Source organism: Corythoichthys intestinalis, chromosome 22 (assembly GCF_030265065.1).
Source record: "Corythoichthys intestinalis isolate RoL2023-P3 chromosome 22, ASM3026506v1, whole genome shotgun sequence".
Taxonomy (NCBI): domain Eukaryota; kingdom Metazoa; phylum Chordata; class Actinopteri; order Syngnathiformes; family Syngnathidae; genus Corythoichthys; species Corythoichthys intestinalis.
Window position 1 is genome coordinate 32503858 of NC_080416.1, and position 17724 is coordinate 32521581.

At 38.1% G+C, this 17724-nt stretch overlaps 1 protein-coding gene across 1 annotated transcript in view; it reads left to right on the top strand.

Moving 5' to 3' along the window:
• Positions 1–3897: 3897 nt before the first annotated feature.
• The window catches only part of mylipa (myosin regulatory light chain interacting protein a), a 40056-nt gene continuing 26229 nt past the window's right edge, over positions 3898–17724 (top strand). Inside the window, exons 1-2 of the mRNA XM_057828073.1 lie at positions 3898–4172; positions 8765–8955. Of these exons, the coding sequence (XP_057684056.1) occupies positions 4086–4172; positions 8765–8955 (278 nt within the window). The 5' untranslated portion in view covers positions 3898–4085. The remainder of the gene's footprint in view (positions 4173–8764; positions 8956–17724) is intronic.

A 17724-nucleotide genomic window follows, 5' to 3' on the forward strand; every position in this document is an offset into this window, starting at 1 on the left:
TATATATATATATATATATATATATATATATATATATATATATATATATATATATATATATATATATATATATATGTACATATTATATATTGAATATCTTTCATACCATGCATGCGTGATTGAAGTATTTATTCGCAGGAATTTTTTTCTTTGTTTTCACATGGAGGCGGCTAATTTTCGTGACTAACTAGCCTCACAGTTGCCAATATTTACAAGAAATAAATGCTACAAGCACGTTTTTTTTCTTTTAACCAAGAATCGAGACTGTTTTACATCTATTTCTATGAAAAATTCGGGGATTTAAGCATTTATTCACAAGAATTTTCGCCATTTACGCCATGCGGCCGCTAGACTCATTCGCTAACAGAGTAGCAATGTACTTCGACAATATACGTAAAATAAACGTGAACTGGACTGTTTCTTTGCTTTTTACGAAGAATCGAGACTTTTTTACGTCCATACAGGGGCGCTGCCAGGGATTTTGGGCCCCATAAAAAGATATCAATTTGGGCCCACCAAAAGTGCCGGGGGACACACACACATTTACAGTATCAACTACGCCATTTCCTGCATTCTGGTGAATATTTACACACTGATTTGTGCATTTTCTGCATTAATTTAAAATGAAAATATAATTATGTAAAAATACAGCGTATAGAGCAATAATGAATAGAGAGATATCATCTATAAGAAATGTACTGAAGGCCATCTTTTACAATCTAAATATATTTTTATTAGAAATATTCTCAAAGCAAATACCATAATGAATGACTTAGAATAAATGTTTTGTTTGAACTTAACTATACTACAGTCAAAGGCGTAGGTTTGCATAGGAACAGTTGGGACAAAACACTACCAACTTTTCAGGATGCTTAAATTGTCCCCACCACCTTTTAAGCAACCTTATTTGTGTTATGTAATGATTTCAGTTATATAGGTTATTTATATTGTCTTCCCATATGTTTTAATTGTTGTAATTGACCCCACCATTAGTAAGTGAATTATTTTTATTATGTTTAGATTTACCTGTACATCTTTTCACTTGCTGAATGTGCCGGTCCATTTTTTCCTCCTAAACGCATAACCCTCAATCACACCCACATTAGATATTAGAAGTTTTTTTTTCAGCCAGCAGCAGCCACTGTTAGAAATGTAAAAAGACATCATTGTTCTGGAAGTGGGGAAAACACCATTAATTATGCTACTGTAGTCTAACCTGCATCAGTGTTAGCATAACATTAAACTGTGAACTTGCTAACCTGCAAAACTCAAGTGGGAAGCTGCTTCGAGAGAAGTGTCCTTCTCTTTGTGTTTTCTACTATTAACATTAAATAAACTGTGAGAAATGTAGTAACCTCTGCTGGCAACTATGGAACTAGAAAAACGTTAGCAAGAAACTGCTTAGAGAGAGAGAGAGAGAGAGGTGCTGCATAACCTCGTACGTAGCTCACACAACACAACATCCACACAAAAATCATAATTAATTATGTAAATAAAAAATTTTTTTTTAATTTTTTTAAGGAGTTTTGGGGGTGCCGCGAGCTACCCACACTAGCTTCGTGATTGACTGGTCGATCGTGATCAACGTCATGAGCACCCCTGATTTAGTATATCAATAAATTAGGTTCATATTCATGAGAAATGTAGCCCTGACACCCGTTCACCAAATCTGTTTGGTATTATTAATGTCCCATCCTGAGCAAAAAGTGTACATGCAGGTTATGCTGTAATATCACCCCTACCAATGTTGAGACCAAACCGACGCCATTGACTAAAGTATACAGTATACAACCGTTTTAGTATGAAGAAATTGCTAAGGATTTGCCTGCTGTACTGATTAAATGTAAGCTAAAAGTGGAGCAAACACTAGCTAGCAAACAATTACAGTAATTAATTATGGAGTAGGCTTAGCCCCATCTGGAAACTCACGATCTCCACTATAGGCTACAGGTCCGAAGCAAGGTCCCTTGTTAACAAACTAAATTCAATTGATGACAAACTAAATTCAATAAATTCTTGACAAACTGGATTCAAGCCGATTTTAAAAAAGAAAAAATTTCCACACAACCTTTCAACATCTGTAGGATACAAAAAAAATGCCGTCATGATTTGGAATTCATGTTTTTGAATAGGTGCATATCGCTCATTGAGGCTGGGAAAATCCCATATTTCTTACGGAGTGAGCTGGGACCTCGCTTCAAAGCTAAGATAACAGGTTAATTTTCAGCACTACATTGACACAAGACACCAACCTTCCTTTGTGAAGTACTTTGTTACATCCTGTTGGCATTTTCTACCCATCTTCTGTTTTGCTTTCTTTTCTTTCCTCTTTTGAAAACCCAATTTTAGTTTTGAAAACATTTCTGCACTACAGTGCTCTGCGCGCTTCGAGTCATTGACTGGTGTAAATCAATCGCATCGCTGCTCGCGTTTTGATCGAAGGAAGGGCGGACCAAACCATTTAATGAAAATACGGGGGTTTGGGGGGATGGCTGGCAATACATATGCTCTCTGGGTGTTTACCTTTTGCCAAAAACAAAAGAAAACGAAACCCTTCGTTTTATTCCTATTAAAGTTATAATGATATTTAAATTTGCAAACGATTAACTAATGTTCTAATTTTCTTTGCGGGCCCCCATAAGGGCATGGGCCCTTAAAATCAGGGCCTTACAGGGCTTACTTTTCCTCCCTATACGACGCCCCTGCGTCCATATCTATGAAGAATTCGGGGATTTAAGCATTTATTCGCAAGAATTTTCGCAAGAAAAGCATCTGTTTACGCCAGGCGGCCGCTAGCGTCATTCGCTAACAGTATATAGTGTATAATGATTATAAAGGATTATTCTTATAATAACTTGTGATTGTACATAGAATTTATTAATAATCTATTTACATATTATTTATAATTGATTCTGCATGTTTTCCTCAAGTATTACGTTTCTGATGTTAAATTTAGTGATTTATTAGCTGTTGAAAACTTGCAGTAAATAAAAAAAACTTAAGTTGCTATTATGGTCAAAAACCTGTAGGATATGTTAAATATTGCTATTGTTCCTGAAAATATAGGTGATTAACTCTGCATGTGGTGATTTTTGTGCAACTAGTGTAAAATCTGAGACTTTTATAGCCATTTTGAGATATATATTTGAGTGTTATACTTATATAAAAATAATTAATCAGGATTTTATAAGGGAACGACTTTGCAATTCTTTATGCTGCTGCTCATGGAGACTCATATATGGCTAAGGTAGGTGCCTGTTTTGGTTTTAGGTCGGTAGAAGCTTTGGTTTTGAAATTATTTGAATTTGAAGTTTTTGAAACTAGGCCCCCGACGAATCGGCCCCTTTTCCTGTGTCATGTCAGTAGTTTATGAAGTCAATGGTTTTACAAAATAAATACAATGGAAAACAAAAACATATACAGTATAATATGAATCAAAACACACAGTAAACTCTGGTAATGACCCACATTAACACATTAGAGCTATTTTTTCTTCTTATAGTACAGTATTAAAATTAAATACGCGCCGTTTTGAGGGTTAAATTTTCATAAGATAGCGTCGAAAAAGTCACCCCGAGACGGAGAGGCGACCTACTTCACGTTACCATCGCTATTTCTGGACAATGCCCCCATATATAATTCAAAGAAACATCGTAAAACGGTATACAAGCCATTAAATCTCCTCCTCTTGTCAAGATGACTAAATTGTCTTTCTCCATTCGGAGCAGGTGAGTTGACGGTAGCATCACAGGCTGACGGGGGCGCCTTGAACGCTTCACAGGCGCAGTCGAGGCAACAACACTTCTGATTGGCCTAAATACCGGTGGCATCTTTATTACCCCTTTCACTATTGGCCAGCCGTAGAGCAGGGCGGTGCTTGTGTTGGGAGTTCCACTGATATAGTCCGGAGCCGGCGTGTGGAGTTCCTACACAGCGATTGACGAGGGAGAGGGAGAAAGGAGGGAAGGAAAAAGAAAGTGAAGAGGCTCGATCGATGTCGGGGGGCTTCGAGAAGGCGGGGGCATTGTTTCATTTGTTTTTAGTTGTCGTTTGAGGGGCGCCTACACCAAAGACTCCAAACCAAAATGCTTTGCCACGTTACCCGTCCGGACTCGGTGGTGATGGAAGTGGAAGTTGATGCCAAGGCGAACGGAGAAGACTGCTTGAATAAGGTAATCCTCGCTGCCCTTTGTCCAACTGTTATTGATTTGAAAGACCGAGGCTGTGTGTGATGTTATTCAGGGAATAACTACAGCGCTCCTCTCGCATTGATTGCAAACTTCATTCCGGTGTGGCGTTCAATGTTCTACTTACCTGAATCGAAAATATATGACGGAACAACACGCTGATTATAGTTTCTAAAGAATACCCTTACTTCCTGATTTAATCAAGAACAAAGTGAAGCCGAATCCACGTATCTGCGGACGGTGTCTCTTAAAGGTTACTCGAGTTCATTTTCATTGTTAGCACTTGATGTTCTCTTCAAGTTCCCGCTTCTCCGATTCCGTCCAAACTCGCAACATTGGACTTCAGGCGAGCTTTCTCTTTCTAAAGACAACTTTTCATCAAGTTTAATTTAGTTGTGCACGAAGGACTTTTCTCATGTTATGTAATCTGCAGCCCGCCGGCTACTGCTGCTGAGGGGGCGTGGGCTCATGGGCGTAACGTCAGAGGGATCCCACAGGGGCGAGTCCCCCTGAATGGCGTACCGCAAGCAACACGTCACTTCCGCTCATTAATATTCATGGCATTAGCTACGGTTGCTATGCAAGGACAAGCCACCATTTGTCCCTAATAGGAAATGAATGGAAATCGTGTACGCAGGAGATGTTTACAGCGCTAAACCTACCAATTCTCTCCGAAAATGATGTGCCTGGTGCCAAATTGACTGGCATAGATGTGGAAGAACATAAAAATGTTCAGTTATAGAGATGGTTTTAGCGTCGAAGGCTGAAAAAGACGAAAAAAATGAGCCGACCTAAGCATAGCTTTAGCTTTTTTTTAATCGACGCGACTGACAATGACATTCTCCGGTTTCAACAAGCTATCCTTTACCATCAGCCCTGTCTTTCTTATATATCCTCTGGTTGTCCTACGTCTCTTACCGTTCTTGGGGGTAATTTAGTTAGCTTTGTGTAGCGGTCGCAAATGCTACTCAGTGACAGCCAATGAACACTTTAAATTTTTTCATTGATAACACATCTTAATTCTATAATTTATTTACACTTCCCCCTTACTAAAGTTGTTATATATATATAAAACAGAAACGGTAACAGTGGCAGTCAGATACCATTGTAGTTTTTTCAGGTCATTTATTGTCAGACAGAAGCAGTACGGCACAACGTTACGCTAAAAAAAATAAAGTAAAAATATAAAAATGGCTTACCTCTTTGTCCTCTGAAAGACCATGCCAACCCAACATAATGTTTACTGCATATGAAACGTGAATGGATTCGCCGAGCTGGTGTTAAAGTCCGCGCAAGTTGATTCGGTTTTCACATTTTTTTCCTCCCGAGTTTTTGGTTTCCGGGAACGTATGAAGAAAACATCCTTTATGGTCGTAATGTCTAGAGTCGTTTCTACAAGTTCCAAAAAAGCAATGCGTGATCGCCATGTTCGTTTTTGAAAGATTACCGGCGAAAAGTAGCACTTTTTACGTGGGGTCTATGCGAGGGCGGTTCTATAATGTCCCACTTCGGCTTTACTTCCGCTTTACGATGCGACGTCACGGTCTAAAAATAGCCTGCGTGCGGTACGCCATTAAAACTTGTGTTATTTTTGCTTCACCGTTCATGAGACAAAATTACAAGATTAATAAATTGGTTGCTAGCGAATTTGAAAATCGCTTTTTGCCGGCAGCAATGAGCAGTGTTGTTAATTTTACTTGAAAAAAGTAATTAATTGTTACAAATTACTTCTTCCAAAAAGTAACTGAGTTAGTAACTCAGTAACCTCACTCAATTAATTAGTTACTGGGCAAAGTAACTGACGTTACTTTTCACGTTCTACACGTTATTACACGATCCATTCTATAAGGTCTTTCACATCAAATATGTTTATAGTAACTGTTTGAATTGAACGGTCTTCATTTTCACACCCATAATATATTAGTACTGCAACGATTAATTAACTCGAGTAATTCGATTAGAAAAGATTCAAACTAAATCTTGCTGCTTTGAGTATTCATCTAATTAAACTGGCGTTGTAATGGTTTGTTTATTTTGAAAGTGTTTGCATTGTTTTATTGATTTGGATGGATACACTGCCCTCTAGTGGCAACAGTGAATATGACATAACTCATTTCACATGGCTGAATCCAGTTGCTCCTTGTTAAGACCAACATAAGCTAAGTTTTTGTTTGAGCTCATGTTTTTTTATTCCATTTGTAATCTAGTTTATAGGTATATTTAGCCTTTTTTGTGGAAATATGTGTTTGAACAGTTAGTTAAGAGCATTGTGTAAAAAAAAAAAAATAATAATAATAATTTTTTTTTTTTTAAATAGCATTTTATAGCATTTAAGCTAGTGGACTTTTGCGCCGTATTTGTTGTACTTGGATCCTCATTTATTTATGTATTTTTTTATACTATTTGAGGCTGAGCTCAGGTATTTTAATTTTTTACCGATTACTCGATTATTCGAACTAACTAGTTCATCGATAAATTGACTACTCTCGCGTGCGACTGGATGTAATAGGGCGAGCTCGGGTGGGGGGTCCCGGTGCCGGGATTGGCGATGGGGTGGTGTAGGGTCGGTCGCCAATGGATTCGCACAAGGGATTCGCATGATTACTGGGTTCTAGATCACAGAGCTGATTTGTGTGCACTCTACCCCAGGGGTGCCCAATCCTGGTCCTCGAGAGCCCCTATCCAGCTTGTTTTCCGCGTCTCCCTCCTTTAACATACCTGAATAAAATGATCAGCTCATCAGCAAGCTCTGCAGCAGCCTGATAACGATCCTGATTAGTTGATTCAGGTGTGTTAGAGGAGGGAGACATGGAAAACAAGCTGGATAGGGGCTCTCGAGGATTGGGATTGGGCACACCTGCTCTACCACTTTCAATCACTTAGCTTATAGACTCCCCCACCACCGTCCCCCTCTTTCCCGGTCAACAGAACCCCCACATGGTGTCAACCGGAAATACATCTAGCTGACGGTAGCACCAACGTATTAGTAGATACTGTAGACGTTCAATGTATTTCTTGTTGTTGTTTGTGTTTCTTGTCTTTCTTCTCTTGTGTTCCTTTTCTTCTGTTCCCCCATAATCCCTTCCTGTGCGCTGCTTTGTCATAATAAACGAGGTATGTTGAATGATCACAATGGGAGTATGTCATACTCTCAATGTGAAATATTAAAACTGTTCAGACCAACCGGACACTCAGACTGCCATTCTCCGTGTCAAACAGCTGAACAGGACAGGTTATTTAAAAAAAAAAAAAAACTGTAAATTATCATGGAACGGAAATTGGATTTGGATTGTATTTATGAACAACTGTTTGACTCCTCATTGGAAGTTTTGCCAGAAAAGGCAACTTAATTTTTATCTGACAAAATCCAACATGGTGGCTGTCACAAAACAAAGAGCTTTTTAAGTTGGAAATTATTCTAAACAAATGCTTATATCGTGCAATTTCTATAGATATGAATGTAAATTGGTCAAGATTCTTAGTTAAAAGCAAAAGATGGGCAGTTATCATTCATTTCATCTAAATATTTCAAGCAAAAGTTACGGTATTGTGTAGACCACCGTGGCAGCCGTCACGAAACAAAGCTTTTTAAGTTGAAAAATTCTTGTGAATATATGCTTAAATCGCGCAATTTCTATAGATATGAAGGTAAAACAGTCTAGATTCTTGGTTAAAAGCAAAAATAGGTAGTTGTCATTCATTTTACATAAATATTTCAAGCCAAAGTTACACTAGTTTTATCCATTGATTTTTTTTTTTTTTTTTTTCCTCCTCCTTCTCACAACATGTCAAAGTGCATGCATGGGGCTAGTATTTAATACTAGTATAATAATTACCTTGAATCCTCGACCTAATCACTCGAGAGACACTCCTGCATGCTTGCATGCAGTAAAACCTTGGTCCTGTGTCCACTTAAATCCGGTGTTAGAACGCAGCGTGTGTTTGAGTTTATCACAGTGAAAGCCAACTCAACATTCTGCCTGGGTCGGCCCCCTACGGGAAGGCGTGGCACAATGTCTGTGGGAGCTGTCTTGTCAACTGGTAGTGGAGTCTATGGCACAATTTAATCAGATTTTGCCCACAAGAAAAAAAAATCAGCAGCACTTTTTTTTTTCCATTTGAATGGACAGGACCTTTGCCAGATTTGTGTACTGATAAATGTGTTTTACACGCAGAACCTTTATTAAAAACAAGTTTTAAGTACTTAAGACGGTATGGTTGTAGACATATTGCGCAGCATCGTTGTGTTATTTCTTGGTACTAGCCGATACCGTTACCTCCATTTTAATGTTGTGTCAAGAAAACGTCCGTTACTAGTAACAAATTCAGCTGAAGGCATCGCTGCATTTTCCACCATGCTATGTTAAAAATTATCTCTCTTTTGCTTTTTCCCCTCCTCGTTACATTTTAACTTATTTTAACTGAGTATTATTTTTATGCCAATACTGTTAAAGTATTTGTGAATTGGCTTTTTAAAAGTGTTTGAACCTGTAAAACTAATTGACTAGCATAAGATGGCGCATACATCACATCTTATCTGTCAGGTTCTAATCCATTTTTTGTTTCTTTTAATCCAGGTTTGCAGAAAGTTGGGGATCATAGAAGTGGACTATTTTGGTCTACAGTTGACGGGCAGCAAAGGAGAGAACCTGTGGATGAACCTGCGAAATCGCATCTGCCAGCAAGTAGACAACGTGACGCCGTGCCGGCTGCGGCTTCGCGTCAAGTTCTTTGTTGAGCCTCATCTCATTCTACAGGAGCAAACCAGGTATTACTAATCATACTATATAAGGATTAAGTTTTTATTTTATTTTGTAACGGAAAGACATCTAATCCATCTTGACTGTGAGGGGCAAATGAATGAACGAACATCTCTGTCCATTAGGGTTGGGGAACCTCCACTTGGTACCTCACGATGCGGTACGATTTGCGATACAAAGCTCACGATATGGCGATACAACAATTATCGATACATTGGTCGGGAAATCGTTCCACAAAGCAACTAATGAACATTCGTCCTGTGTGAGTTTATCACTGGTAGATGTCCGATTCATTCGAACTGGGAGGGTGGTAGCGAATGAACGAATTCGCTGCAATCCCTCCCACTTCAAATGAATCGGGCATCTATGACTGTCAATGACAAGCAATGAGTTTAATTTGGGGGCATTTCAGGTCACTTACCGTTGATTTTGGGGCACTTCCTGTTGATTTTGGGTGCCGCCTTCTTCGAAGACGAGGGATATTAGAATTTTATTTTGGCCAGCAGCAGCAACCACTGTAAGTAATGTGAAAAAGACGTCAATGTTGTGGAGCTGGGGAACACATCACTAATTTTGCTACTGAAAGTCTGACCTGCATCAGAGTTAGCATAACATTAAACTGTATGAATTTGCTAACCTGCAAAACTCGAGTAGGAAGCTGCTTAGAGAGAAGTGTCCTTCAGTATGTTTTCTACTGTTAACGTTAATTAAACTGTGAGGAAATGTAGTGAACCGAGGTTTAACCCCTTCTCCTCAATTTTTTAATTTTTATTTTATTTATGTGGTCGTAAAGCAGCCCGGAGGAGCTTGTATTTTTTGTTGAATTTGGTTGTGTTTGTGGACAAAAGCAGTATTGTTTTACCTGAAGGAAGGTTCCATTTTTATTTTTGGTATTCCCTAACTAAAACGTTTTTTTTTTTTTTTTTTTTCCCCAGTTGTATTCAATTTCTCATTATTTTTTTTTTTGGACAATGTTGTGTGCTCTTAAGGCAATGTTTTTTTTTTTTTTTTTTTTTTTTTGCATTCCTGCATAGTTGAGATGATTGTGTATGTTTATAAGTTTTCAATTCTGTTCAAATATTGCAATTTAAATTCCTTAAACTAAAAAAAATAAATAAAAAATTCAGACATTTATTCTGGAAGTTTTGTATGCATCACTTGAACTAATACAGATGAAAGTTAGTATAAGTCAATAGATTTTTTTTGCATTGCTCATTTAGCCTATCAATTAATTTATATTGGATCATATTCGTCAGAAACGTATCCCTGACTCCCATTCACTCAATCTGTTTGGTCTTATTAATGTCCCGTCCCCAGCAAAAAGTGTACATGCAGGTTATGCTGTTATATCGTCCCTACCAATGTTCAGACCAAACCGCCGCCCTTGCCTGAAATGAACAAAAAGTAACCTACAAACGCCCAAGAAATTGGAAAGACTAGTTGTGAATGCTCTGGTTTCAAATGAACAAACTTTCATTCACCTCTTACAGCCTAAATGGATTGGGCGTCTAGCGCCGTCAATGGTTAAGAGACACTATTTTGGCGGAAGAATTTGTTGGCGACTTTTTTTTTTTTTAACACCTTTTTTAAAGCGATAAACCGATTCGTGGCAGGAGCATATCGATAACCTTTTGGATCCAAAGTATCACCATATATCACCATTTCGATATTTTGTCAAACCTTACTGTCAATGGCAGCCAATGAGTTTAAAAACTGAAAACATGTTGCTGCAGAAAACGGCCTATAGTAACCCCATCCCAGAGCTCTTCTGGGGTTACTACAGGTCATTTTGTTGCAGCAGGATATGTGAGCCCGAGGCTCTTTGTCCAGCACCCCCGTCTTTGCGTGACCTCTGTCACTGCCTCCCCAATTCAGAAGTCAGCGAGCGTAGTGCACTGATGGCGCTTTGACATTTTTGCTGTGGCCGTGTGGGGAACCGGCGCAACCGAGGCCGGGAAGTTCTAGCGTCAGCGAGGTTGTTGGGGGACTTGAAATGCGTTTGTAGCTGGGTAAAGGCAAAAAAAATAAAATATACAAAATACTTAAATACTTTTTTGTCTCCAACCCCCCCAAAATATAAATAGCATGCAGTATTTTTAATTTTTTTTACTTTGTATTGGCTCGGGGTTTATGTGGGTCATTAAAAAGCATTAAAAGTCATTAAATGGATTGTGTCAAAATTCGGGCCTTGAAAAGCATTAAACTAAATGTTTAAGGCATTAAACTAGACTGTTAAAAAACACTTTTCCACATAATTTGAGTTGTCCGATATTGGGTAGCCGATAATATCAGCTGATAAAAGCATTTTACAATGATTTCAGATAATATAGACATCGGATTTGCATTATCGGTTTTGGGCCAATATGTGTGTTGCCTTCAAAGTGAATGTAGGAACATTCTGCCTTTGTACAAGGACTGGTCACAGCTTAGCACAGCAGTTATGCTTGTTGACCATTAGATTTCTCCAAAGTAAGATGCTTGGGATTTGTTATATGAGCAGACAATTTGCGGTCATGGTGCAAAAATTAAATGAACCATAAATGATTGAAAAATAATGAATTACAAACTCATGACATACCTCATTCTCTGTACTAAAGCTGTGTGCCTTTGTTGTTTTGAGCCAGAAGCACTGTGTGAGCCATATGTGACGGTGCCTTATTGGCACTTGCACTCAATCCTAAAAAAACTGATGTTTGCAGTGTTTTGATTTCAACAATGCAGGGGTGCAATATAGCAGGCATGAAAATCTCTCACCTTTCGGCGAAATTCGCCGTTTTGAAGTCAAAAAGGGCGACCTACGTGAATTGCGTAGATCCGAGGAGAAATTCTTTTTGGGAGGGGGGGGTCGGGAGGTTTTATTTAATTATTATTATTATCATCATGTGATTAACTTAGTACGTAAACTGAGCACTTAAGAACACAGTCAGCAAATCCTTCTAGATGCTTCGCTGACGAGAACCAATCATCGGCCCAAGCTGCGTTCCATTATTCCAAACGCGCGCACTCCTTACGCGTGTACATGGAGTGCTCGGAGAGCCTTCGGTTGCATTGCAAAGCAGCGAAAACAAAAAGCAGGCCTTATCCACATCGGGGCAGACCAGAGCGCAGCATACACACTTGCCTGTATTTGCCAGCAGATTGAATTTGGTGAGTAATGGTTTCAATCGTTTTCACGTTTTGCGATATAAAAAAGTTACTGCCATTCGTTGCAGCTTGCGTTGAACACTGCCAGAGCTAGCCAAATCTCCCATGAAAAAAAATAGCTCCCGTTAAATTGGCGTCAAGCTTGTGTATTTAGCGGTAATATAAACGAAGAAACACACTGTTGAGTCAAATTAAGCGGCATTCTCTCGGATGGAGGGGGCGCCTCACATTGCTCCCATCATCCGCCGGAGACGCGTTATTTTCGGCTTGGATTTGAGCTGACGGACAGTGTCGGCACAACAGTGGCCCGACGAGTGGTGGGAATGAGCCCCCCATTTTTTTGTGCGTGTTCAATGCATTTATTCAGATTTTACATTGGAAAAAAGATACATATATATGACATGTTTTTCACTTTTTTCACCAAAGTATCATTTATAAATGGTTTTCAAGCACTTCAAAATGTAAGAATTATGAGAAGTTTTAAACATGTTACTGCCCCACCGAATTATTTTTAAACAAGAATAAAGTAGTTAGAAAATGCTTGGCTTTATTAAAAGCTTCATAGTGAGTCTACTCAAACCCTCTCAGGCTTTGGTAAACGGTGATTGGCACATGTGCAAAGTTTTTCTTTTTATATATATTTTTTTGTTTGAAGCAACTTATTTGATTGAATAATAAAGACACAAATGTCCTAGCCAAAATGTGGCCCAAACGCAAAACATTACTTAAATGGAAAAATTTGTTTCAATCAAGAAAAATAGTTTTCAAATGCTTTTTTTGTCTCAAATTTATTATTGCAATCAAAAACATTTTTTTTTATTGAAGCTACTTTTTGGGATTAAAAGTGTATACTGTATTTTGATTGAAGTAACTTTGTTTTTGATAGAAGTAACTTTGTTTTTTGATTGAATAATAAAAACACAAATCTAACTCCATCGTTATTGAGTGAGAAAGAAATTAAGAAAGCTTTAAAACTAAAAGCCACCGGGGAATCTGTTTGTTTTTTTAAATATTTATATTTCATTACATAGACATGCGTCGTAGGGAAGGGAGATTGAGGGATAAAAAAAGGAGTTACATGAGGCTGCTAAAGGCAGTGGATACCTCATCAGCTGGGCGAATAGCAGACCTGGTAAGAACAAGTTTGCAAGGATAGTCGGGTATTAAATCCAATTATAAACACAATTACAATGTTATTTTTCTATAAGATTTTTATGTCATTGCTTTATTAATCATTAGGTGCTAGAGTTGTTAAGTATGGATAATAATGAAATAATAGTTTTAAGAAAACTGTGCTGTTGGTGGCTCAGTGACCATCTGATGTGGTTTGTTCTCAGATGAACAAGTTGAGGAAGGAAGTTTTGATGCAGAGGTTGAAGGAAGAAAAGAGGCAGACTGACTGAGTCACAGCCAGAAAGTGTTGATGACAGTTTTGATTTCTATTCACTGTTGCTCCCTCCCAATTAAAGTATGTCACAGTCGCAGCCAATTATTATCTAAAGCTGGTTAAAATTGAAGTTATGTTGTTTTAAGGTGTATTAAATACTTGTTCATGTGCCCCTTTTGATCTACGAGCACCCACCCCTCCACCGGTCTCTGCATGGCCCTGCTGAAACACAGTGTGGGTCGACGGAGCTCAATATTTTGTTGGGGTGTACAATACAGTGTACTGGAACATATTTCCTCCACACCCTTCTCACCTTTTTAACCCCTGACCCATTTTCATGCCTGAATATAGGCACTTCAGTTTGTTATTTTTCACAGACTGTTGGAAAACCTTGAAGTTGTTACTTTTATCTGTATGAAAGTATCCAGTGAGGCATCACAATACAATTAGTCATAATATGTTAAGTCCAGGACCGCGTATATATTTATCAGTTTGATATCGGTATCGGATTTTTGTAGTTTGACAATATTGGGATATCGGTTATTTGTTAAAAAGTCCTTATCGGACAACTCTACTTACAATTTATGTTTGTGAAACGATCTGCAGTTGACATTAAATTAGTTTAAAGTGGCATGTAATGAGATTTGCTGATACCTGTAGAAGCCCTGTGGTTGCAACATGCGGTATTGAAGAAATAAAAAAATCATTTTGTTATAATTTACTTAAAATGATATGCAGGTTTGTACACCCGTGGAAAAAAAAAAAAAAAAAGTTTTGAGACTTTTCAACATCCAATCCTATGAGAAAGTGTCTCTTGTCTTTTGAACAAGGTTGTATAAAAAATAACTCATTAACAGCAATTGACGGTGGCATCAAATTTATCGCCTTCAATGCCATTGAATAATCATGTTTCAGTGCCATTGACGGCGATAGCTGTCCAACCCATTTGGACTGGGAGAGCTTGTGACTGGCCAAAATTTTAATGCATGCAAAACATCCAAAGCCGTTTGAACAGTAGGAATGCAGCCTATTGATGTGTTTTCTTAGTTTCAGTGTTGTAAATGGTAATATGCTAACGTCGCTGTCTGGTTAATGTAAAAACTGTTCATTGTAAAACAACTTTTAGTTTGTCTATCACTGTCAATGGCACCCAATGGCTTAAATATATACAATTTTCTAAAACGCAAAAGATGTCATTATTTAATAACTTCCTACGGCTGCAACTAACAATTATTTTTTATAATCGATTAATCTGATAAATGTCACATTTCAATTACCTTCACAATTTAACATGAAGTCGTTTTAGGCACGTTGTAAGTACGAATGAGGGCAAAATGGATGACCGTTTCCTTCAAAAATATTTGCTGTTTCCTGACTTAACTGTAGACAACAACTGTACTATTCTAAGTATATAAAACCTGTAAAGTTTTTATAAGGGTTCTGAGTATACACACACAAATCAGACAAAAGTCCTATTTTAAAGTGCTGCTGATTGGCACTTTTTCTGTAGTAGGCAAAGCACCAATACAAATTGTGTAAATGAATACTTTATTTTCTTTAAACAAGCTAAACAAAATTAGGAGGAGGCAAACTGTAATGAATCAGTTTTCTTTATCAAACAGTTGTTCATGAATGCAATCCAAATCCAATTTCACAGCAACTGTAATGAATCAGTTTTCTTTATCAAACAGTTGTTCATGAATGCAATCCAAATCCAATTTCACAGCACACTCGCTTGAATGACAATTTACAGTTTGAATAGGAGTTTGTGTTGGAAAAAAATAATCTAAAAGCTGTTATATCAATGGGTTTGTTTGTGGTTTCTTTTATAAACTGAAATGAGACAACTATCTAAGAATAACTCGTGCTAATATGCTTCTCCAAAAAAACAATACAAATAGACACTAAGGGCACCAATTAGCATCATCGCTATCGCTAACTACCTTAGCGCTGTGTGCTGAGTAGTAAAGTCTCATCAACAAAGAATACAAACAATTAGGACTGCAGCTGCCGATTATTTTAATCGATGAACTAGTTCATTCGAATAATCGAGTAATCGGATACTGAACATAGAAAATTTAAAAAACCTGAGTTACCTAAAAAATAAATTAGGATCTAATTACAACAAAAGAACAATTGGCTAACTTAAATAGAAAAAGTCCGCTAGCTGAAATGCTATAAAATACAAACGTTTTCTACAATGCTCTTAACACACTTCAAACACATATTCCCACAAAAAAAAACAAAAAATGGCTAAATATACCAGTAAATTAAATTATGAATGCTTTAAAAAAAACATTAGCTCAAACACAGTTTACGTTTGTCTTAACAGGGAGCAGCTGGATTCAGCCATGTGAAATGAGTTACGTCATATTCACTGTCTCCACTAGAGGGCAGTGTATCCACCCAAACCAATACAACTAAATGGAAACACTTTCAAAACAAACCATTACAAAGCCACTTTAAATGAAACGAATACTCGAAGCAACAAAATTTAATTTGAATCTTTTTTTCGAATCGAATTACTAGAGTTAATCGATTAATCGTTGCAGCATTACAGACAATACATTTGGCTTCATTTACTCAACTCTGATGGAGGCACACTGGATCTAACAACATAAAAGAAAATCTCTTGACACTTCCTAATATTACGGTATTGATTCAGCAACCCAACCTGAGTGTAGCAGTGAACTCACTCTCTTGCGCTAATCGTTGGCGCACACGCAGCCTCACATTATACACAAACAAGGACCCAAACGGGACATCTCATATGTAATAAAATCATTTTGTCTCCGATAAGTAAATGATATAATGAGAATACTGAATGAATACATTTCGATCCCCAAAAATCCTTCTTGATGTAAATACTTGGCTAGCTGTAGTTTGGCTAGTATGTAATGGTGTGCTGCGGGTGTAACTTTACATGCGTGCCTGCGCCTGTCATCTCATGATCACAGTTTCTTTCACACCAGCATGCCCCCATCGCATAACACCCACCCCCCTTGCACCTTTGGTTTGCGCCGCCAGCCATCTGTTGATAACCCCTTGCTAATCTAACACAAGTCACATAGCAGGAAGCCAAGTGGCCCTCACATGCTTCCCCTAGAGGGTGTTTGGGGGGGTGGGTACACCCATCCCATTCACTTTGCCTTTCACTTTTTTTCTTCCAAAGGTTGCTAAATACATGGGCCCAGTGTGGAAGTCATCAGAAGCTCTGACAGTGCTAACAAAGCGCTCTTTTTTTTTTTTTCCCAACAAATGAATCCCAAAAAGAGATGTACAATAAGTGCAGTCGAAGGGGCTACATCCAAATCCTTCTATTTATAGCCGTACACAGACACAAGTAGGACTCGCAAGCACTGAGTCAGGATCTCTGCTTGTCAAGGCTCATTAGTTTCAGGGTTTTGAAGTGTTGCTTTCCCAAACTACTAAGCCTTTGTAGCAGGGCAAGTTTTTTCTCTTTTAAAAACTTAACTTTAATATGATTAATTACTGGTATCATTTATTTTTTGTCAATTACAGTGATCCTTCACTTCTCGCTGTTAATTGGGACCAGAACAAACAGCGCAAAGTGAAAAACCGTGAAGTATTGTCACACCTCATCATTTAAGATACATTTTTTGTGTACAGGTAGTCCAAGGGTTACGAACTAGTTCCGTTCCTATGCTGGCGTCGGAATTGACCCTTTGAATACCTCTAAATCTTAAAATAACCATCAAAAAAGTCCAAAGGTATTGTACTTTGTTTCATGATGGAGGATACACTGCCCTCTGATGGCAGCATTGGGTTTGGCTGGTCTGTCGCCTTGTATGACTGAGGAGCAGACTCGGGCAAATAAATAGCCCACATATGGCTGTAAGTCAGGGGTCAGGAACCTTTTTAGCTGAGAGAGCCATGAACACCACATATTTTGAAATGTAATTCCGTGAGAGCCATGCAATATGTTTAAAACAAAAAAATACAAGTAATGTGTGCATTATATGTAATTTCAACAATTTTAAAGTGCAATAAGTCTCTGAATTCTTTTTAATAACATTGTTATGCTGTTGCTAATCAATGATGAGTATTTTTTACCATTAATGCGACTTCTGGTGCTGCATGGTTTTGCTGATGGCATTGTAGTCTGGTTGATACTTGGTGGGTTTAAGCGTCATGCAGGCATTGAGAAACGGAGTCTCTTATCATGTTAACGAAGCGCCACTAATTCTGTTTTTCCCCGTCACGCACAGAGCAGCAACAGTGCACA